Source organism: Diorhabda sublineata, chromosome 11, assembly GCF_026230105.1.
Source record: "Diorhabda sublineata isolate icDioSubl1.1 chromosome 11, icDioSubl1.1, whole genome shotgun sequence".
Classification (NCBI taxonomy): domain Eukaryota; kingdom Metazoa; phylum Arthropoda; class Insecta; order Coleoptera; family Chrysomelidae; genus Diorhabda; species Diorhabda sublineata.
The window spans coordinates 4,208,765-4,232,723 of record NC_079484.1 but is presented as its reverse complement, the minus strand read 5'-3'; the positions used below and the strand labels follow the sequence as shown (position 1 = coordinate 4,232,723).

The 23,959-nt window shown below is 29.7% G+C and overlaps 1 protein-coding gene across 2 annotated transcripts; it reads right to left on the bottom strand.

Moving 5' to 3' along the window:
- Positions 1-202: 202 nt before the first annotated feature.
- LOC130450258 (bifunctional heparan sulfate N-deacetylase/N-sulfotransferase) lies at positions 203-23,959 on the bottom strand. Of its 2 annotated transcripts, none has more exons than XM_056788557.1 (13): positions 23,774-23,959; positions 21,775-22,232; positions 14,566-14,760; positions 14,100-14,352; positions 13,703-13,868; positions 11,557-11,856; positions 11,156-11,344; positions 10,780-11,087; positions 9,499-9,681; positions 9,163-9,383; positions 8,829-9,107; positions 8,070-8,246; positions 203-7,634 (listed from the first exon to the last, which is right to left on the bottom strand). In XM_056788557.1, exons 2-13 carry the CDS (start codon positions 21,957-21,959, stop codon positions 7,394-7,396), a joined length of 2,697 nt encoding a protein of 898 aa, XP_056644535.1. In that variant the 5' UTR covers positions 21,960-22,232; positions 23,774-23,959; the 3' UTR covers positions 203-7,393. The 2 variants fall into 2 exon arrangements, with proteins under 2 accessions (XP_056644535.1, XP_056644536.1); XM_056788558.1 differs by lacking the exon at positions 23,774-23,959 and adding an exon at positions 23,446-23,495.

The following is a 23,959-nucleotide window of genomic DNA, read 5'->3' as shown; positions in this document are numbered from 1 at the left end:
AACGCTTAGTGGAATGCACCCATTGTGAACTAACAAAAATGTTAGATGTCATTAACACTGTCGCAAAAATTGTTTAAATTTTGATATTCTACTGTTTTCGACTTCAAATTGTTCGTTTTGTATTCACTTTCCAAAAAACATACGCAATTTTTTGAAAAAACGCTTATAAAAGTTATGGGTTTGAAAGAAAAAAGAACAGAAGTACAGTATATTTTTTATATTTTTCAATATTCTTGGACAATGAAAATTAGCCATAGTAACTTTAAAAAAAATTAGTCAACAGATTTGAAATACAACAAAATATTTGCTATAAAATTATGAACTTTTTTATAAAAAATGTATAAAAATTACAATTTTAAAGTTTCTATGGATTATACATTTAAACCGTGAATATTCACCATTATGTAGTTCATTTAAGTTTTTGTAAGTCGGTTCATACTAATTTTTTGAAGACTTTAAACCATATCTCAACTTCTTTATTTTGATATTTAATAATATATTGCTCTAAGGTCAATAATTAAAAACTTTCAATCAATTTACTAGAAAAATTAATCAAATTGAAGTTATGGAAAATTTTAATACACCTTTGCATCAGAAACATTTTGTAAACAGAATTTTCAGAAAGGAAATTTAACTAAAAGAATTTCCATCCATTACCTTATTTATAAAAAAATGATAAAATTTTTTACAAATAAAAATACATATTTCAGTTATCGCGTTTCCAGTTTACTATGAACCGTTTACAATAATGGCACACATATTTATGTACAAGTTTTGAATAAATTATTACTTCGATCTGTCTAAACTTGAAACATTCAATTCATTCAAACAAATCATAATTTAATGTGTAGATTTATAACGATCATATTCTCTAAATACTTAGTACATTCCCCATAATTTCAATTTTCGTTAAATTTCTAGCTACCACAAGGATAAAAATTTATTGACGAACTGTGTAGAGTTCACTAGATTCAGCAATTTTTTACAGCATTACGAATCATAGTTTTGTCCTTGCAATTAAGAATTGTTGATGATAATGATACCGAACAATATTACCATTGCACCAGACTTGGCTGGAACCTGTTCCAGGGTTCCAGGATAAGGAATAATCTGGAAAAGAATTATTTTGGCAGATGTTTCCAAGACCCCTCCTTTCACGTGCCTTGTCCGGTCTCCTTGACATTGGCAATCACCATGGTCCTCTTCCAAGAGAAAAAGTTCAGCATCCCTTGTTATGCCGGTCCAGTCTCGAATATCTCTGAGCCACAACTGTTACTTTCTGACGTTTGCTCTTCGTAGTACATTCTCGTTTATAACATGGAGTTCAAAGCATTCTTCTCTGAAGCCACATTCCGAATGCCTCCAGTTGGTTCATCTTCCTGGCCTTTGGAGTCCACGACTATACTCCGCATACCATTAACGACCATACATAACATTCAACCATTGTTGGTTGTTACTGCAAAGCCAGGATTTCGTTTTATTAAAATTTTTTAAGACTGGGTTATTATAAAAAAAACTTTTGGAACTTTTCAATAACTTGGTTTAGCAGAAATTTTATGGGGAAGAAGAAGAAACTCCAGATCATCCAGTTACAGAATATTCTGCAATTACAAACTACAAAGATTTGTAGGAATGAAGATGTGAAGTACTTGAAGTCATCGTAGATATTGGAGTTTATAAGGACTCTGGAACTAGATGACTGTAAATGATCCTTGATAAAAGCAGATAAAGTCGCAGCCTATAGTTACCCCCTGGACAATTTACTACCAGCACTACATTCTACAATGAGTCGCTGGTTCATATCCGGCTCGAAGGACCGGACAATGTGTTTGTGTTGGTGTAGCAGTATTAAACGGTGAGTTCAGTTTTTTTTTGTAAGAAAATAGTTTCAATTTTTATTTGTTTCTCTTATTTTTCAGTAGCATATATATTAAAAAGCAAAAACTAACCCTTCATAGAATTTTGTTCTATTTTGTGAATATTTCTGTTTTGTTATTATTCAATTGAATGTTTCAAGTTATAAAAATTGTAACATTCAGTCATAGAGATATGTTTAAGAAATATTATAAAACATAACATTAGAATAAACAAACACATTTTGTACAGAAAGAATACACCAAGATTATTTAACATCTACTCATTTCAAGCTCTATCACTGGACGCGAATACTCTATTGCACGTTCATATTCATTTAATTACATATTTAAATACGAATATGTATTACTGTAATTATTTTAGAACACACAGCACAGATCTGCAGATGTAGTAAAATATTTATGGATCTGAACTGTGTGTAAATGGACCCAGATAAAATATTTCAAATAGAATAAAAAGAACTGAATTCAATACATTTATTTATCCTCTCAAAAGCTTTGGGATGAAACTGACATCATCATACAGAGACAATCCAAAGCTTTCCTATAACATCATGAGGAAACAACAGAAAAGAAAAATGTAACCTTTAAGAATATGAGAGATAAAGATAAGAACATACTGGTAAATGTTGAATTCAAAACAATACATAGGAGAAAATCAACTAAGATGGTTCGGACAACTGAAAAGGATGAAAAGAATGCTAGAAGTAAGAACAATAAATAAAGATGAGGATGGAAGAAATCAATAAAGCCACTGAAACAGAGGGGAGAAAATAGATGAGGTACCAGCACAAACAAAAGACTCAACCCCATGTCTTACACCAGTAAGTGTAGATAGACATAATAATTGAGTAAAGAGAGTAGAAGAATTGAATTCGAAACATTCATTTTATTCCATCTTAGGCAGTGAAAATTAAGGAAAAATTTGTTGGTAATAACTATGGGATTGTACGGGAATTTGTGAGGAATTAAACATATATAGTACTATGAAAATCCTTCCCTCACTATGTCTCGATATCAGGATTAGAACTTTGTCTAAAGTTTTAAAAAAATCTGTTCGGAACTATGACTTGTCTATTGTAAATACAACAAACTTTCAAAATTTCTCTGAATTTAGGATCATAAGTCATTAAATACTTATCCAATGTTAATTCGATATTTACCCTATGAAAAATAGTCATTACCTCACAGCGTTACCAACAGTCCATAAGTAGGTATATTTTTAAGAACTTTGGTAATACTCGCATTAGTTTTTGACAGTTGGTAGTACGGTTACTTGTTCGGAATGGCGAACTGACTTCAAGTTTTTAGAGGTTAGAAAGCGTAGCGATAAGCTAGCTGGTAACGAAAGGTTATGTTGTGAGATTTTTTTAGGTTATGATTTGTTTTGTAATTCCCTCATTTTGAATAAAAGTGAGGGGATGATGAGTTAAGAGGTAACGACATTCAGACTACGTTTTTTGCTTATTGAAACTTTCAAGCCCCAAAACTGATCAGAAGAGGATGTTATTTCAGCTAAATTTTGAGTATTTTGGGTTAGAATCAATGAGAAGACATTGTGGATCTGATTTTTGAGAGCTACCGTAAACTGTAGGTTATAATTTTTTGAGCTTTGTTCAAAACAATGTTCAAGAATCACACTGAGATATTTCAATAATTTCCAAAGAAGTAAAATATTTTTTGTAAACTCATATTGTTTTAATTGAACTGTGATTACTACTACAATAATTTGATTACTTACATATTGATGTAAGTATTTTTTCAGTCATGTTCAAACTGCAATATTAGTTTTACTCCATAATTGGTAGGTTAATTTAACCTAGCCGAATTTTTTATTCTACATTTAAAAAAAAAAATGATAAGATTTCATAATTATTTAATCTATTCAAATCGATTTTAAATAGATTTATGAGAATTACCAATATGAACAAATGAATGAAGACAAATTATTGGAAGTTTATCTGGGTCCAATATTTTTTAATACCTCACATTATGGCAACTGCACTTTGATTTATAATTTCAACTTTTTGCAATATTCTAAATTGTTCAATTGAATTCTAGGTATTGAAAATATTTTTCCAAAATATTTTTTATTATAGTAATAATACAAAAAGAAGTATATTGCCACTATACACTGATATGTCATCTTTACGAATTATTTGCCATATAATTTTCATCGATTCATCAAATATTCTAATATGATTAATTCATAAGTATCTCAAAATACCAAATGAGGCTCTACAGGAAGTTTTAAGAAAATTAGAATGAGATGGAAATGATATGAAAAACTAGATAATGGTTTAGGCCATATTTGACGAAATTTAAACTCTAAAGTAGTAATTTTATTGAACACACTGTTTTTATTACCACTATACTGTCAGACACGAGTTTCGATAACAAAGTTATCGTCTTCAAAGACTGAAGGTGAACTAAGAAGTTTAGTGTAACTGTTAGTGTGGTAGTGTGAACAGTGTGTTTAATATGGTTATTACCAATGCACACAGGGACCAAATGCATGAATTATTGGTAGAAATTGGTCGGAATTGAAACAAAATTAGCTGGGTCGTACAGTTGAATAACCAAACTGTACAAATACGTGATAATGTTGATAATACACTGTGCAGGTACTTCTCGACACATTTATATTGTTCCTTTTATTGATACCAATAAATAAAACAACACCACTCAGAGATCAAACTGCCTAAGAGACACAAAAGAGAGCTTTTCTCCAACTTATTCTGCTATTTATATGTTTCTCTAAATTTCCCCTTCGTAACTATCTCATGTGTCATGTAAACCATCGATATTTACACGACATTTTCATTTTTTTAATCACTGTCTATATCAATGGTTCACAAATACAATCACATAATTAGTACAGCTTCTAAACGTTCATTTAACACATAATATATAATTTTAATTGATTCATAGTCTATTATCCTAGTGATTAAGTTGGAACTTCTGGAACCGTTAGTGATATTCATACTGAAACACTATTTACACTACCGCTACCCCAACACTCACAATTGCACTGTCTGAGGCGCGTTTCGACAACTAAGTTATCGTCTTCAGAAAGTAAACTGACAGTGTAGTTGTGAGTGTTGGTGTATTGGTAGTATAAACTAGAGTGTTCAGTAAACTGTTTACCTTCAGTCTCTGAAGACGTAAACTTGGTTAACGAAACGCGCGTCAGACAGTGTAATCTTGAATGTTGCCATTCGTTTGAACTTATTCTTTGCGAGAAGTGATTGTAGCAGTTGTAATTGAATCGAAAATTCGAATCCGTGTTATAGTGAAATATTGCAATGGATTTCATCCAAGAATTCATGGATTTGTTTGTGCAAAAATTTCAACTTACCAATCAATTTTCTCATTTACGAATCCTGAATATGGATATAAATACAAAAACAAAAAGTGTGCTACGTGGGAAAATTTTGTGGATAAATGTTGGTAGAAACAAACGTATCAAGAATTAGAGAGCGTGGAAATATAAAGAAGAAGATTGCCTCAAATGAGATGAGAAGATGATATTATAAAACACATAGAACCTGACTGATTGGACAAATAGAGATGTTATAGGGAATTGACAAGTTGAAAACATTTTTTTAAAAGACATTATCAAATGAGTTGCAATATAAAGTTGGTTTAATTCATTATTTCGAAAATAATTATTGTAACAGCTACAAAACCGAACATAAAGTTCAATCTTCTCATTGAATTCCTAATAAAAATACACAGAATAAAATATCTAAGTACAAAAATAAAATATAATCAATATACAAGTAATATACAAAATTATTCAAAGGTACAGATTAAAAAATATACGAGGGGTGATAATAAAATAAGATCAATGAATTTTTATTGCAGTATGTACATCTAATATTGTAGAATTAAATAATAAATAAATTTCATTTAGTACCAAAGAAGCTCAAGAAATTTGTCTGTAGTGACAAGTGGTATAGGCTATTTAAAAAGAGATTTTCCTACTATTCACATTGACAAGATCAAGACAGAGCATATGGAAGTCGCTTCTGGATTCAACATTGGAATAAGTACATTGTTAACCAAGGCAGTAGTTTCGTGGATATGAATTTGAATTTTATAAAATAACAATATTTTGTTATCACACCTCGTATGTATATTTTAGTTGCTTTAAATAAATCCATATTTCTTCGAGACAATATTTGCCTACAAGAAATTAATTTAGACCTTATAACATAACTTAGATAATGACTGGTAAACAGAAGTATGTTATTTATACAATAATTTATAAATAATAAAGTTGTAAAAAATACTGTTCAATCTTCTATTTTACTAGGCATTATTTAAACGTTAAGCAGATTGTCCTTTATTACCATTATTAAAGAATGCCTAATAATATTTTTATTTACAAATAAATATCCGATACCTATCCCGACACACAAACTGAAAGGACAGTACACTGGCAACAAATTGAAGTTACTTGGACTGCTATTTCTCTCCTATTCTCCTCTAAAGAAAACTGGCAAAACATCTATTGAGACTAAAGTGACCAATGGAAATTCGAATATGACTGTGATTGAGTGGAGACACATTAAGGTGGTAGTATTACAAACAACAAATTTCATAAATGACTGAAACAGATGGAACCTTAGACCACAGTTACTTTGATCGCTACTTTCCCTAGCAAAAGAAAACTGGCAAAACATCTATTAGGACTAACCTAATCGACGGGAATTCGAATATCAATTCCAATTCATACTATTTTCTGCTTTCCAATTAGGATGAGAGAATAAAATTACTTTAATTATTTTTTTTCAGGGATTAATAAACGGATTTCGATTACTTAAACAAAATAGAAAATATTTTTGATTCTTTGAACCATAAAGGTACTGAAAATACTTTTCAATACTTCTTGAGTAACTGAAACCCTCCAAGGGATTATAGAATCATGTAAAGCTAGTTTCTCGGCCAAAGTAGCAGCTCTTGTAATTGTATATTATTCAATAATGATTCAAAACCAAGTAAAACTAACAACATCTTGAACAGTACAGTCTCTTTCCCGGTCAAAGTATAAGTCTATGTAACTGTATGGTCTAAGGAATGGACCGGACCCAGTATTCTCCACCCCAAAATTCAAGGGTTTATGCCATTAAAGAGCAGATTGTTTTTCCTTTCGCATTAATTGAGCTAAAATGAAAACACTATAATTATTAAAAGAGAAAAGCGAAAATTATGATCTTGTATTTGAATCAAAATAAAAGTAGATCAATTGTATGGTTTAATGCATGATTAAACGTATTGTATGAGTATACAGTAATCAAAATCTATTTTTTGTACTTATTTAGGTACAAGTATTTGAAAAATAAACATTAATGTAATGCATTTCTGTTTCGAAACTATATAATATATTTTTGTGAAAAACGTTTCGAGTACATCTATTGAATTATTATGCATTTTCAATAGAATATGGTAGCTAGGATAATCTACTACTACTAGAATAATCTAGGATAATCAATAAATAAAACAAAAATAAAAAATTAATTAGAATTATTATCAGTATTATCAGATAAATCTTCTTTGAGCCAGTTTGGTATAATTCGAATTCCATTTTTTTTGAATAACTTCACTAGGGCCGTATTATGACTTAAGTAGTACCTCTGTAGATACTTGTGGGATTTTTCCTCCATGGGAGGATACTGTCTACCTTTGCTGCGTCCAAGGCATTTGGTATGGTCTCCGGTTATTACTTGGCAGTAGAAACCTTTTTTTGGATCAAACCTTAAAATTAAAAATTATAATTTCATTTTACATTAGGATATAATTAATTTTTTCTAATTTATCTTAGATAAAACATAAAATGAAGATTTAAGAGAATTTTCAAACAACTCAATATAATAGACATCACACAGACTCATATGGAATGTTTCGGAAAACCTTCTAGATGAGTTTTTACATAAAATAACATTTATCAATGTAGATATTTTTTATAAATATATAAGCTAGTAAAAGGACACAAGAGGAAATTTGACGAACGTTCAATTTGAGTTGCTAAAAGGAATTGAACGAAAATGTCATCAAACAATAATTTAAAAGAGATTAGAAAATTAATTTTCAAGTGAAAGGGTAACCTACTAATAGGAACTAGAGGAAATAATTATATTTTTGGGAAAAAAGACATGATAATTATTTAATTTATATATAAGTATTATTTACCTTAAATGTTGGGTGTAGTTGAAAAATGGCATGATCTTCAGAAACTTTTGAAGTTCATTCATAACTTCTACAGGACTATTCTTCAATTCTTCTCCGTCTATTATGTGAACTGATTGTGATGGAAAATAAGTTAACCATCTTTCCAGATGTTGCGCGTATTTCCCTGGATTTAAGCATCTAAACATATTTAATAAATGCATTTAATGGCATATGAAAAATCATAGTTTAGAAAACAAAATAATTTGGGAGGTTTTAAATCAAAGTTGACAACTTTATATTTAAAAATTTGACGTTTTAATAAAAAATTATCGGTTAGGTTAGGTTGTGCGCTGCTTTTACAACTAATCTGAAACACCAAAATATCTTTCAGAATATTCCTGCGTAATCATATAGACAAAGTTACTGGGTGTGTTGATTGAAGGTGAGGAGAGTCCAATCCGTGAGAATAAGAATAATGTTTATTTGCCAGGAAAATTACAAATTATTTCAATGTACAATATTCATTCACTTTTATTTTACAATAATTTGAAGTATAAAGAGAACAAGTATCCCCCTTAAACCTAAGAAAACATTACTTGATCGAATATTATAGTTAAAAGGTTTGTTATTTATTAGCGGACGTGTCTTTTAATTGACTCGAATTACACGTTTTTGATTAATCCTGGTTTATAACAAACCTTATCAATTTTTAACCACCTTCATTTCATAAAGGTATTATAAGGAAGAATAACCTGTTTAAAATTTGAATGGAATTCTAACCTGTTTCTTAAATCTCTCAGGGGTTTCGGAGCTGTATCACTGGCAGTTATGACGTGATGAAAACTATAATTATTCGCAATTATATCACCATGCGCTTTCGTATGTTGATACCAAGAATACGCCCTTTTAGCAGGAGATATTAGGATAGTTATAAGTTTGGCGTGCGGCAATAAAGCATGTACCCTTTTGGGTACTAATTCACCGTCGAAATACGTAGCACTCTTTTCAAAATAATATTTGGCTGAAGAATTAGAATCGGTAGGAAAAAAATCCATATACCTAAAACGATTTGGTTAATACATGTTTTAACGAGTAGTAGTTTAATTTAAATTACCAATCTAATCCTCTCAGGTAATTATGAGCATTGAAAAATTGTATTTCTTCGAATGTAGTAGGACTTGGTAAGTTACTAGCTATAGCTGGATGTAGTGATAAGAATGTATAAAGCGCAGTGGTGCCAGTTTTTTGAGGACCGATTACCAAAAACTTTGGAAGCGAATCGCATGATTTATTTCTAGACCAAATTTTTTGGTGTCGTTGATCGTCACATGGGTTCTAAAATATGATAAAAGAATATAGACAATGACAGTTTAAAATTAAAACTACATAGTTTTATTATTAAAATTTTTGTATTTCTGCAAAACCAAATATCAATAAAACCAATACTTACTCCCCAAACAGGATCTGCTTCACCAGGATAGAGTTTAAAGTAACTTTCAGCTAACTGTAAAGGAGGCGCTGAAGTTAATTTAATATTGGTCCAACATTGTACGAATTTGATTACAGACTCAAACGTATATAAACCTAGTCTATCGTTACCATAATTCGACATATGGGTCATGAATATGTTTATCTAAAAATAAATGAATATATAAATAATTAAAAATCAATAAAATTTCAATCTTTGGTTAATAAAATATATTTCAAAAATGAAATGAGTCAAATTAAACAAAAAAAAATATAAAAGATGTACAGGCACATCGAATATAAGGTGACCCATATACTTTTTTCAAAACCTGTAAGAGTTATCAAAATAACTTCAATTACAAAAGTTCTTTGTATTTAACAGAATTTTCATATTATTGTCATTCGGATTATACAGGGTATCCCAATTCTTCAGTATCGGCATTTTAAATGGAACAAATGCAATACTTTATTGCATTTTTTAATTCAGTGGTAAAAATAAAAGTAACTTCTTCACGGTTTAGGAAATATATGAGGTAGGAAGTGGTTCTTTAGAGCCACGAGGTTCTCAAATAGTTCCTTGAGGTACTCCTATCGTTATCTTACATGAAACACCAAGTGACTTCATCCTTTGTTGTCTATCGGAAACATAATTTATTAATAAAACTTGAAGCTTTTCCTTAATTATGTATGTGTTGTAGTAGTATTCTGCGATCTATCGAGTCGAAAGCTTTTACTAAATCAAGAGTTGTTATTATCAAGGGTTTAAATTGATTTTAAGTTATATTTATAATATAATTTAGAGCATCTGTTGTATTTTTAATCCAAATAAATTCAATCGTTGCTAGTTTAATAATTATTTTGATAAATATAAAATTTTTTCAAATATTTCAGCAATATTAATATATAATTTGATGTATATTAAAAAAAAAAACTCTGTGCATTAGCACTAAATAAACTTGTATCGTTCGATGTTGTTTGATTATGTTAAAAGAATCTAAAATTTGGTGGACGCGCTGGTTACAAATTTCTTATATTAAATTATTTTTTATAACTTATTTATATTATAATAAAGCCTTTTTATTTACATTCTAAAGCCCGAATTATCGAGAAATCTGTTTTGTATAACTAGGCATATGTTTATTATCAAGTGAGTCAGTAAATAAGTGAATAATTCAGGTATTGGCGTATAATTTAGTGAATAGTGATTAGTTTGGTGTACATATATATGTGGTTAAATTATTACAATATATTGAAAAATACTTACTGGATTATATACTATGGTCTGAAATAGTTCACCGCCCTGTATAGATTCATCTAGTTTTTCCCTACCTCCAGGATACCTGTCTATGAACATAGTATGGGTGAATAACCCGCACGTTTGTCTCGGTAACACCATTATATTTCTGTGTATGAATCCCCTTCTCAATCTAGCCGGTCTTAGATGAGGATATTCTTCTGTGGACGTTACTCGGATATTCCAAACTTTTTTCCAAGCCGTATATAAACTTTCATGAACTGGGTACACGCCAGAATGATGCGGCGAAACCGAATAACCCGAATCGATTGGTATTCCTAAACGAAAAAAAAAAAAAAATAATGTACGTAAGCGATTGATTGACAAAAATATCTAAATCGCTTACTATTTTCTTTGGCGAAATTTTTATTCAACATCATATCTTCCATGAGTAAAGTGAGGTTGTCATAGAGATGCGGTTGTTGATGATTCCACATATGGGAAAACCACATGAATTTGTCTACGTTTTCCAATATTAAATCATCGCCTTTGTCCTCTTCATTGTTGCCATGGTGGAAATACTTTCCGGAAAAACCTATAAATCAATATATTTATTCAAAATTGTATAAAACACATTTCTGTTTGTAGAATTGGTTTAGACAAATTTGGAAGGATCAAAAACGAATAGTTTTATGGACAATATAGTGTAAAGTGTTGCGGGATAGTACTTATACGTTTATTTATTAATCATGCTGAACCAAAACCATAATAGCTCAATGTATGTTTTTTTTTTATTGTAGTATTTACCTAAATTAAATTTGAATCCGGGAACCATATTCGCCAATCTGTCTTGTGTATCAATCAGGGCTAAGACGTCGTCTGGTCGGATTCTAGTCCCAATTTCTCCTACGAATATATCATCGATATCAACTAGAAATTTTCTTTCGAGGGACAAACTTAGTTGACCGTGACTAAGGTAACTTAAACTATCTAAGAACAGTAGTCGATGTAACCAAAATTTCAATCCAGAACCAAAAATAACTCTTTGGATATTGTCGTATAGACCGTGATCTTGGATAACTGTAGGAAGTGGAACTTTAGAACCACCTGTAAGAAAAAAAAATGGTTTTAGATCATATATTTGAACAAAATTATGAAAAATAGCTTTGATTATACACAATTTTGGAGATTATACACAATTTCTTGTGAATCATAGCCACATTATATTACAATTAAAATAAAATTTTGCTACTAAAGGGTAGTAGAAGAAAAAAAAATAATAAACTTATCTTTCCCCTAACTATATAAGACTAAAATTGACATGGAAAATTGGTTTCTCAGTTTTGAAAATGACTATTGAACTAAAATAGATGTTCGGTGAGTCGTTTTGGCTTTCCAACTGTTCTGTACTTATACCTAAAAAAATATTTTGTGTATAACTCTGCATCTCATTGTTCTGATTCCAAAATACTGAAATTCTTCCTTTTCTAGTGATTTTTTGTTCCATTTCCCAAGGTACTACCACTAATCTTTCTTCAGGTATCTTTTGCCGAAATGGACAAGACTCGGAATCTCTAGTTGTCTTCCCTTACGGAGGTAATTAATAGACCGACTACCAGTTTAATGTCGTTTCTGTACATCTCTAGAAGTACCTTAGGTGATATGGTTATGAATATTTTGGATTATCTTAGTCCTGTAGTGTTTCTCTATCCAATAAGACTTCATCTAAACCTTTAGCCATTCATTCAGTTCACTAATGTGATCCTTTGGTATACCCTGATACGGGCCTATCATGTGCTTAATGGTACATTATTCTCCCATGAACTACCCTGGTAGATACATTAGGGTTACATCGTTTTTGTTAGCTAGTACTATCAGAATTCGTAAACGTTCCTACGCTAGTTTGGACGTGCAACTGAATAGCTTCCAAGACCTTCAAGGTCGTTTGGTTATTAAGAAGAAAGTCAATGTGTTTGGTATAAAGAGTCCAAAATACCCAATCCAGCACCTTGCGCTATCTTAAATCAATCTGTATACTATACCGATGCAATTCGAGCTTGAGGAAGATCTTTATTTGACCCATGTTTAGTGGTCGTTGATCACCATTGTCCGACTCATCATGCTAAGCATTTGGTCTATTAGTTTGTTTTTTTTTAGCTCAGATGCCAGACTGATCTGAATTAGCCGCCTATTGCCTGAAAGGTAAAGGGGAGGTGGGTTTAGTAGTGCTTCTAAGGCTGTAGTGGGGTTTGTAGACATAGCCCCAAACAGATAAACCTTAGAATTTTGTCTTCAGTTGAGCTACAATAAATAAATGAAAGTCAAATAAATTTGATAATAAACATGTTGATTGGCTGATTGTGCAACTTGTAGTTACTTAGAATAAATTGAATGTCGAGGGAAAAAACCTTTCCATTACTATCTCTAGTTTATTTAATTTTTCTTTCACCCATTTTTTTGTCCTTAACTCTTACTAGCCCTTCTTGTTCTTGTTTTCTCTTCCCTCACGTCTTTTACTAACATTTGATCTATTTTTTTTAATTTTTAAGTTTTCAATTAATATCCTTTTTCCTCGTTAACCTCGTTTCCTCCTAATGGAAATCAACGTCATTGTTAAGTGATTCCAAGTGTCCCTTATACACTTGAAGTGCCATTAACGTGTCAAATTACTTACTTTTATTTTATATTGATGTGAAACTAACGACCATAAATAAAATTATTTATAGCTTTTCTATACAATATGATTTTGGCATTTAAAGCGGTTTGTAAATGGATACGAGGGTTTTAATAGTGTGGCAATAGTCGAGTACGGTAGTCAAATTGTTGAAACCAAGTTTAATTAATTATTAGTTAAGTAGTTCTAATGTTTCAATACAAAGACAGCAGATCGATGTAGATGAATTTCATAAAGGAAACCATCCAGGAATATCTGAAGATATCAGTGAATACTTACTATCATTAATTTGGAAATAATCACTTCTAGTAGCCCACTCTAGAGGTTCGTACGTTGAATGATTAGCTTGAAACACGGTCCAATCGTTCCCTGGTAGTTCACCCCAGACTGTTTCTCCGGCTCTGGTTAATCTCAATATTTGCGAAGCTGCATTTAGTGCTGCATCCTAAAGTAGGGACAGAAAGACTTCACAATATAAACAGTGTAAATAATCAATAAGATCGAGAATAGTAATCTACTGGGTGTTTACAATCTATCGGAGACGGGTAAATTATAATTCTGTGTTTCGATGAAGGTTCTGGATCTAATGATATAAAAATATGGAGTAAATCATGAAATTTTGATGGAAAATTGAAGGTTACAAAGTGATTTGTTGATGAGTTCACTGTCTACTTACTTTTAATCTAAGATTGGTGTGTATGAACAATGGGAATCCCTTAAGTTGAGTACCAACATATGTTTCTTCTTCGGGTGTGATGAAACCAATAATACCGACAGAGTATTCTCGACAGTACTTGTCGAGGAGTTCTCGATTCCAGTTGTCCATTTGTAGATATTTATTAAAATTCTCGAAGACTATCACACCATATCGACCCTTATCTAAGTTAGTGAGTACTGGTACACTTTTACCACTAACCTCAATTTTGTACCTTGAAATTAACGAGTTGCTGAACTAATCAAATATAATTTTTACAATATAGATTTTTTATAGCAACACCAATTTTTTGATAGAAAAACATTTACTACATCATGGATCTAAGGAACATTTTAAACAGCCTGTATAAATTCGTTAAAATTCATGAATTGTTTTTATACAAACAGATGTTTTGAGTGATGGTGTACGATAAAAAAGTTTAACTTACTTTAATCTAGTATGGACAAGAAGCTCAGCTATATTTTTACCTAACTGAGAATACATAGTTTCTACGAAAACTAAAACTTTCGGGTAGCTACGCAGTCTTGCATCAGTTTTGTGATCGTGATTTTGTAAAACCCGAGGTCCGTTCATAACACCACATCGTATGTTAGGTTCCGGTCTCGTTGATCTTTGAATAAATCTGGAATAAAGAAATTTATGAACGTCAGAGTTTAAAACATCGACGTTAGACTAAAATTTGTGATATGAATATTAAACAAAGCGAGATTCTGTTATGGAAAATGAAGAATATTTTTCATTTTTGTTAGTTTTTTCTAATACTTCAAAGCAAATGTTATTAATTAGGTATAGTTCTTCCAATATTAATTGCAGAAGACAGTTATACAAGGAACAATCAATATTTCATACCAAATTAAGAAATGAAAAATAATGTTTACTTCCCGTATAAAATTCAGTAAATATCTAACAAACCGTCTGTCCACGTAGTCCACCGTTTACCAATCAAAACATCGAATCGTAAACATAAATGCGTTTCTATTGGCCGAAGCTGTATGTACACAATTCCTTTGAAATATTCCTGTTAGACATTAGCGTCGCTTGACGAGATTAATTTAATTAAATAGTTTTTTCAAATAAATAGAAATGTGGGCGTTCTTGAGACATTGCACAGTGTAGTGAGAATAACTGAGAGAATATCTGCTCAGAAAATTAAAAACTGTGCAGCTGATAATTCAACATAACAACCTAACATAATCCAACATAACCTAACATGTTGGGTTAGGTTATAGGTTCGAAACAAAAACTCATACTTTCATTATTTTTAATGCGTAAACTTTCAATTTTTTTATACAGGGGTATAATTTTTTTTAAAATCTTCGTTTTTATGGCGGGTTTATGAAAAAAAAAACATGAAAATGAAAAAAAAAAATGAAAACTTAGATTGGTTAGGTTAAGTTAGGGGGAGTGTGCTACAAATTCAGAACAAATGTTCACATTTGGTCTGCTTTTAAAACAAAAAGTACAAAATTAGCAGCAATTCAAATTAATTTGATATGTACTTGATAGCAATATGTATGTACGTAGCTTGTTGAATCATTTAAACGCTTTGAAAAATTGTTTTTTTAAGATTTATTACAAATATATCAAGTTTTAAAAACTTGAAATGCTATTTGTTTTGATTTAAATTACTGCCGTTGACGCAATTCTTGAGTAAATATTTATTCGTGCTATGGTAAAAAAAATAAAATAGTAAAATATGTTATCTCGTGTAAATAGTACGGTTTATCAACTGCTAATCAGTACAACTTGCATCAATCATTTAACTATACGAGGGTTGCTACTTAAGTTTTGTGATAAACAAATAAAATTCTTAATTGGATATGGCTTCATTACTTTTCAAAATATTCTCCGATAAGATCAATAGCTGCGTTTTTTCATTCAGATTAAGGTACATGTGATTTATAAGAATAAATCATTAGGCGCCAAACAAGGACTGTACGGCGGCTTATCTATCAATTCGATGTTTTGACTGTTCAAAAACGTTTTCATTTGAACTGTGAACTATTCAGAATTGACCGCTCTACGTTGCTCTAATGGAAAATTTTATGATGACAGATTTGGTATATTCACATCAGTCTTGCCATATCTCAAAACTTCAGCAGCAGCCCTCGTATAAATCGAAAATACTCAAAAAGTAGTTTTCACATTTTTTGCTTTAAATATTTGATCTTAAAAAAATGATTTCTGGGATAGTTTACTGGTCCTAAATTAAATTGGATATTTTTCAACCCCCACTCCTATAATATATGCGAAATTTTGAAAATGTAAGCTTGCTAGTTGTATAAATGTATATATAAATAAATGTACATGAGCTAATACAAGATTTCGGGCATTTATTAGTCTTTTATAACCATAAGCAGTATAGAACAATAGAAAAAAGTTTTGACCTGTCAAAATTACGAATGCTTCATCCTTTTATTACTCTTTCATTCAAAAAATAGACTTAAAAAATCTATTCATCCGGTTAGTGAGAAAGAAAGGGATATCGAAATCCAATTTGTCTTTATAGTATTTATCTACTACATATTTAGAAATAAAAAGAAGTTCAGGAATAAACAAGCAAGTGATGAATTTAATAAACAATTATTATTTTTTATTATTCTATTATCCTCCATGCCTAAGTAGACCCAACCGAGACTCTTGATAACACACACTTACATTGTATTATTATTGAATATAAACCTTGGTAATATAGCAATAATTTATTCATTAAACTGAAGCGAAGGCGAAAGTTCAACAAGTTTTCCATCAATTACAATAATAATTTTATAAGATTTACGACCGCACCGTAGATTTGTTTTGAACTCCAAATAATCAATAAATATGATAACAACTTGCATATTAAGACTCGAGTCTGCAATAGTTAAAGTTGTACTTTAATATTTTCGAATTAATATTTAGCATTGTTGAGAAAAACTATTGCTAACTTTGTAGCTATCACATATAAAACAAAGTTATGTACGACACTTCAAGAAATCAGCTGATTAAATTCAAAATGGCCGTTACAGGACAAATAGTGCGCTGTGTTATCTCATAAGAATGTGGGTTAAGTTAGTTCTGTATAGCATAGTAATTGCAGGATTAGTTTTTTTCACATGGAAAAAATTTATACAGTCGCTGGGATCACAGCTTATCTTAGTAGCAATATCTTCAGTAGTGGATGGAATAAACAAAATTTGAATCCTATAAGAAATTTTTTATAAAATAAATAACGTTCACCTTTTCTTTTTTTTGTTAAAAAAGTCTGTTTCCTTAAAAAAAAGTTTATGCTTATTGAAATACCAAGGTTTCAAACGGAAAAAAAGAAAATTGAGATGAATCGATTAATGGATTTTTGTCAAATGTTAGAAGAAAGAAAAGCTCTCAATCTAAATTTTTTAATATTAAAACTAATTAATAATATTAATAATTAAAAACTTCTTCGTTTATTACTTCGTAATTTTCGAGTTACAGAACACAGAAAAAGTTTTACTAAGGGTACAGTTTTGATATGAAATTCTATGTCAAAACTTCTCGTATCAAAAAACCCATTTGTACAAAAATTTAGCATAATCTGAAACATTTTGATGTCGAGGGTATTTTTTCCCTTTTCTGTTTAAGAGCTGCCATTTTTTAGACAATTCACCTGTAGTTTATGTTTGTGCTTTAACCTTGAAAGTCTCGAAACTCACTTAATGCATTATACCACGACAATAGAAATTAATTTACTGCAACCACACTTTACATTGCAGAAAAAGGGAATTTGGGAATGCATATATATAAAGTGTCTCGAATGAGAGAGGAAATAAATATTCTCAGCACCGTAACGAAGGAATGTTTTTTCCCATAAGAGCTGTCTATATATGGTTTCATGCATCTAAAAAAAGTCTTTTGCTTACAATAAGTATGAGGATCAAGATCAGATGATTTGATGATCCATGACATAACGTGACAATTGACAGTTCTCTATTAACCCAACTTTATTGTTTATTTATTTGATTTCGCTGTTGGATTATCTCATCATTCTAAAACACGTAAAATGTCAGTAGCGTGTTAATATTGTAATAAAATCTGACAGTTTAGTGTTAATAGACACATTAGAAAAATTCATATGGAACAAATTGAACCTGTTTCATATGCTAAAGTGTGGTAATTGTGATACATCCTTTCAGCAAGGACCATTTTTAATTGATTATTTGAAAAAAGTTTTGAAATTTGAAAATTAAATAATTAAAACGATTAATCAGGTGTTCTGTAAATTACAAAATTTTGATTATAATAATTTGGATAATTCTACGCTGGATAAATTTCATTATCATTTGAATATACTTAAGTTTCTTTTCAACAAAAAAGAAAAAACGTCAACAGGTTGTATAATTGACACAGAACGATTGGAAACTAAGACAGCGTTGAAAAGTGGGATCTGCTCTAGTGGTATCGAGCAAAAGACCATTCGTATTGCAAGATATAATTTATATATTAAAAATGAATTTGTATGAATAAAAAAAATTACATCAATATTTGTTTATTTTTGATTCAATTAAGATACATAATTTGTTAGGTACATTTATTATACATTGTCCAGAAATAATAATTCAGATTCCACCAGCTTGGAGAACCTGGAAAAGTTATTAAAATGGGGAAGAGCAATGATCAATTAAAAATTGTCCTTGCTGAATGGATGTATAACAATTAGGTTATAAGTACTTGAAACCCCACATTTTTTAAGCATATGAAACAGGTCCAATCTGTTTCATATGAATTTTTCTATTGTCTTGTATATATCGTATAGTGTTAACACAAAAATTTTTCTATGATTTTGTAATGTTTAGGTTAACGAGAAGTATCGACTGTCATTGTAAATAGTGTCGGGAAATTACACTCTCGTAGATGATTATGAAAAATTATGTGCCAAGAATAATTAACCTCAAAATTATGAACTGAGAGGTCAATCTGATACCTACAGTAAATAATATATTGACTTGCGTTTTTTAGTAAAATCAATTAATTTCCAATTTATAATAATTTATGTAAATTAAAACCACAAATATTTCCATAACGATATCCGCTATTTAATGGAATGCGATGTATTCAAGTTACATTGCACAAAGTTGGATCATTTCATTTTTTATGCATTGAACAATTATTTCATTGTTATCTACCTACAATCTGTCTATTTTTAAATTGTAAATATAATACTCCACTGTTTAACTTACTACGTAAATATACACAGTTTTCTATTAGTTACATACAACAATAATTAACAATCTTTTATAACCATTGAGTGTAAAAATAAATAAACAAATCAAATAATTAAACATCATTTGCAATTTAATCGACCAATTTCATAATATCAATAGTGCTAATTTCGGAATGTCCTAGAAAATTATACTTCAATATCAATTCTTCGTTATTCAAACATAAATTGGAATGTACAGGGTGATACAATAAACTCAAATATAGTCGTCGCTTTATTTTCAACACATATTTAAATATGTTGCAAAATTTATTAAACTGATTCTCACTACTATAATTTATGTTTAGTTTATTAATATTTCATCAGACGAGTGGATTAGTTTTTACACTCGTAAATGAGTCAAGACTATTACCGACAAATTGCAAATATTATTTTAAGTTAATTTCTTGTGTTTCTTTGTATATAATCGGTTTTCATTAGTTAGTATGATACTCCCTCTAATTTTTAATATTGTATTTATTCTAATCTAGTTTACAAAATCGTCTTATATATATTTTTTTCCTAAAAAAGACTTTACTAAATTGAACGTTAGTATAAACATTGATAATATTTGACAATAACAGAAAATATTAGGCCTTAAATTAAGAGTTCAATTTTTTGGCACATTTACCACAAACAGCAATAATGTGTTCTATACAAAGCCACGATTTCTAAAAACTTACTGAAATATGGTATTTGTCGTTTTATACATCATTGTTTATTTGTAGGAGAATCCTGTGGAGGTTCAACAATCTTTTGAGTAAATTTGGCAACCGTTTATCGAATATGTCTTGGCAAAGTTTAAATATTTGCCCTTTTTGCAATGTTTTCTTTTACTAATTGTAATATTAATTTTTTTTAAAAAAAGATTCTTCTACTTTGAGATGCTGGGGCATTATTAATTTTGTGAATGATCTATGCATTGTTAGCAATCTAAGATTCCATATAATATTACTTTGTCAACAATATCACAACATTTTGTGAGTTGTACAAAGTAATAATTTCAATTTTTTCAGCATCACCTGATTTTTCATCTATTACACATTTTCGATTGGAAGAAGAACATTCTTATTTTTTTAGGAACATGAGATAGTGGGTAGTCCAGATTTCGATATATGTTCAAACATTCTAAAATATACTGTTTTAGTCAAATTGTACACCTGAAATTGCCCATTTGGCTGCACACAGTCGTAAATTTCTAAGTTTGTAAAGTAAGTTCCAGCGTAAACCAGAAACAAGACTTTTATCACGTACTTATTGGGCTTTTTAGGCATAAACATGCAGAAGGCACATCTACCAAGAAAAGCAAGGAACACTTTGTCTAATGTAACATACTCTCCTACTGAATAACGCTTGCACTTATAATTAAATATTTAAAATATTTTCCTTTCAGGAGCTATATCATTGGAAATTATTCATAACTTCATTAAATAAATTAGATACTTAAAATATGGGGTGCTAGTTGGCAAATTTATATTTTATTCAATATACAATATATTGTTGCCAATGGTTTCTTCTATATAGAACTTTTTATCTGTGGCAGGCCAGAGGACACATGATTCTCAATAATTATTTCTAAATTGTATGAGAGATGCATGCATCATTTTATCCACCAAAACTGCTGTCACAATTGACAGTAGTACAACAAAATAGTATAGACTATAATTAAGAGGGCATAACTTAAGACGACTGATAGAGTGAGAAATTAATACCCTAGAGACTGTGGGAATACAAGAGGAAGACCCTAAATGTGTTTGTTAGACAATTTGATAAAATTTGCAAAAGAAAGATGGACTCAATTCTTCTAAGATAGAAAAAAAAGAAATGGAGAGGGGGCTGATTAGACATATAGAACTATAATTACACAATAAATAAATTTGTGTGATGTGAATTCAACTTGTTTGAATTAGACTGTATCCAATAGGGCTTTCTTCAATGTTTTACTTCTTAGACTCTTATGTTTTTCTTGATGATTTGTCTTGATTTTAGTTTATTTTTCTTTGAAAATCAGTACAAAATTGATGTTTCTACCAACTTCGTCCTTTATCAATGTCAAGTCATATTTTGATGAAGACTGAAGAAGATTAAAACGAAATTTTCACATATTATTTTAAACTGATTTTCATAGAAAAAAGACCTTAAAATCAAGACAAAGAAAATATAATAGTAGTTTGATTAGTTATATATGAAAAACCTGGAAATAAAATTAATTTTCCCTATTCCTAAAAAGGAGTAGATTAATTACTAATTTTTTTTTAAAATTCATAGTTATTGGAAATAATTTTTATTATTTTTCAGCAAATTTGAATACAATTCTCTCTTTAATCTAAAGATTAAACTATTTAATTTCTAAAACAATCTTTTGTAACACCAGCATAGTTCAGTGATTGTCTTCCTGATAAGATAAATTTGTGTACTTACTTGGTTAAATAAGGTGAGCGCGTCTGTCTTGAGTAAATAATAATTAATATTAACGAAAACAACACAATTGCAAATACGCATTTTCTTAAAGATGACGGTCTCAGAATTCTGATCCTTTGGTAGATTGATCTCATCGAATGATGGTGTCGCAGAGATCCCAAAAGTGGCCGAGAATCTTCAGACATATTTCACTTTTTTTTAGCTTTAAAACTACCGATTAATTTATGTGTGTATGGCACAATAAAGGAATGTGAAATTATTTTTAATTATAAATATTATCTCGTTTTATCAACAGTCCGCCATTTGCAGTGTTTCCAAATTTGAAAATCACAACACAAACATTTTCTTGCCATTTTTCTTTGATATTCCTTCCAACATACCATAGTTGAGTTTAAGTGGAACTTCGCATTGTAAATACATTACTTGGTAGTTCACAATTTTCTTCAAATTATTAAATCCTGTAACAAAGAATGACAAATTATCTACACTATAACAAATAAGGAGAAACTATAGCTATTTTCCTGCTAAAAATTATTAGCCACTATTTATGTTTGATTCATGAATATAACCCTTTTTTTAAATCAAGATTCTAAGCATTGGCAGTGGTGGATTTACAGATTTGCAAGTAGGCTATTCAGTTTTTGCTCTTGAAATTTCATACCATATTTCACAATTAGAGACATTTGAGTTATTAGTATACTGCAAGCCCATATTTTGTCAAAGTTGTGTTTAATATTGTTTCTTATAGATTTTTCCATGCTGAATTTAGCACAACTGTTACTTTGTAGCAAATCTCCCACAGAGCATTTGGAACCATATTAGTAATTACATAAAACAGATCTAAGCAGTATCCTTGATAATAGTAAATTATGTTGATACAAACTTAGATTCTCAAAGAGTTTTTGGATGGGTAGAAAAATTACCCATATTGAATAAAGCATTGCAGCAGGGTAATAGTTTGGAAAAATTTTTAATAGAGAAATGGGAACATGGTATACTGCAATACTGCACAGACAATTCATATCTTCCTATTAAATATAAACAACTGATAAACTTATGATATAGGTCTCTAGAAAAATAAACATTTAACTAGAATTGTTTGGAGTAAATATGGTTCTTCCCATGTATTACATAAGTTCAAAGTATAATGATTATATTTTTAAGCGAAATCATTATAAATATCAACACTTTTGAAATATACATTCAATTAACTCTGGAAAATGTTATGTAAAAAATAGAAAACTGAGTCAGAACAAATGTTTAAATATTTACTAAAAATATAGTATTTATTGTGAAATTAGGTACATACTTATTAGAATTGGTTCAGTAACATAAACAAAAAAATTATTTATCAAAACTAGAACAAGATAAACATTGCCTCATTTAGTGTTTTTAGATAAAATTATAACCATGTTAAGACTAGCTGACTAGTTTGAAAAAATATTTTATATTTAGGGATATTTAAAAATTGAAGAATTGAATAATTGTGCAATAAAAATAATTTTTGAAATAAATATGAATGAATAAACACATAAATATACGTACATTAGTTCTTATATTTGTATATATTAATTTATATAGTTTTTTTCCTAATCTATTCATATTTAAACCAAATCTAATATAAATTTACTATTAAAAGTTAACTTTACAATATAATGTATATATACCTACCGTCTTTAATTTTTAGTTGTTTAAAGTTATAAATATTAATCCGCCTATTCACAGTGTTAATAAGCTAATGTACATCTATTCCAATTATTTAACTTTTAATTCGAAAAAATTCAACAAATGTTTACTATGGATGTACTGTAACCAAAACTCTTTATCTAAGTGTGTATCAGATTATGGTTTTGCTTCAACATGATGTGAATAAACCTCTTCATAATATATATGAATGTTAAATAAAACGTGTTACGCAAATAAATTTTATTGTTACATTCATAGCATACAAATGAATCAAAATATAACCTGTCTTGGTCGAATTGATCATAGAACTTACTTTAATTTGTTTGATGTGTTCACATATTGATACTAACGGCTGACTATTCACCACAATGTTTTGATTTAGATACACTCGCGAATTTTACTTTTGAAAATTATTTTTGTTTAAAGACCCACTTCCTCTGAAGTTCACCGATCTTTTATTTGACTACTGTGAGTTCCTCTCTCTTTGAAGATTATTTCT

Coding starts and splice junctions, on each gene's coding strand:
- LOC130450258 (XM_056788557.1), bottom strand. CDS start 21,959: ATGTCTGAAGATTCTCGGCCACTTTTGGGATCTCTGCGACACCATCAT. Junction 11,345..11,556: donor CGGATTCAAATTTAATTTAG/GTAAATACTACA, acceptor ATTGATTTATAG/GTTTTTCCGGAAAGTATTTC. Junction 11,088..11,155: donor AAATTTCGCCAAAGAAAATA/GTAAGCGATTTA, acceptor TTTTTCGTTTAG/GAATACCAATCGATTCGGGT.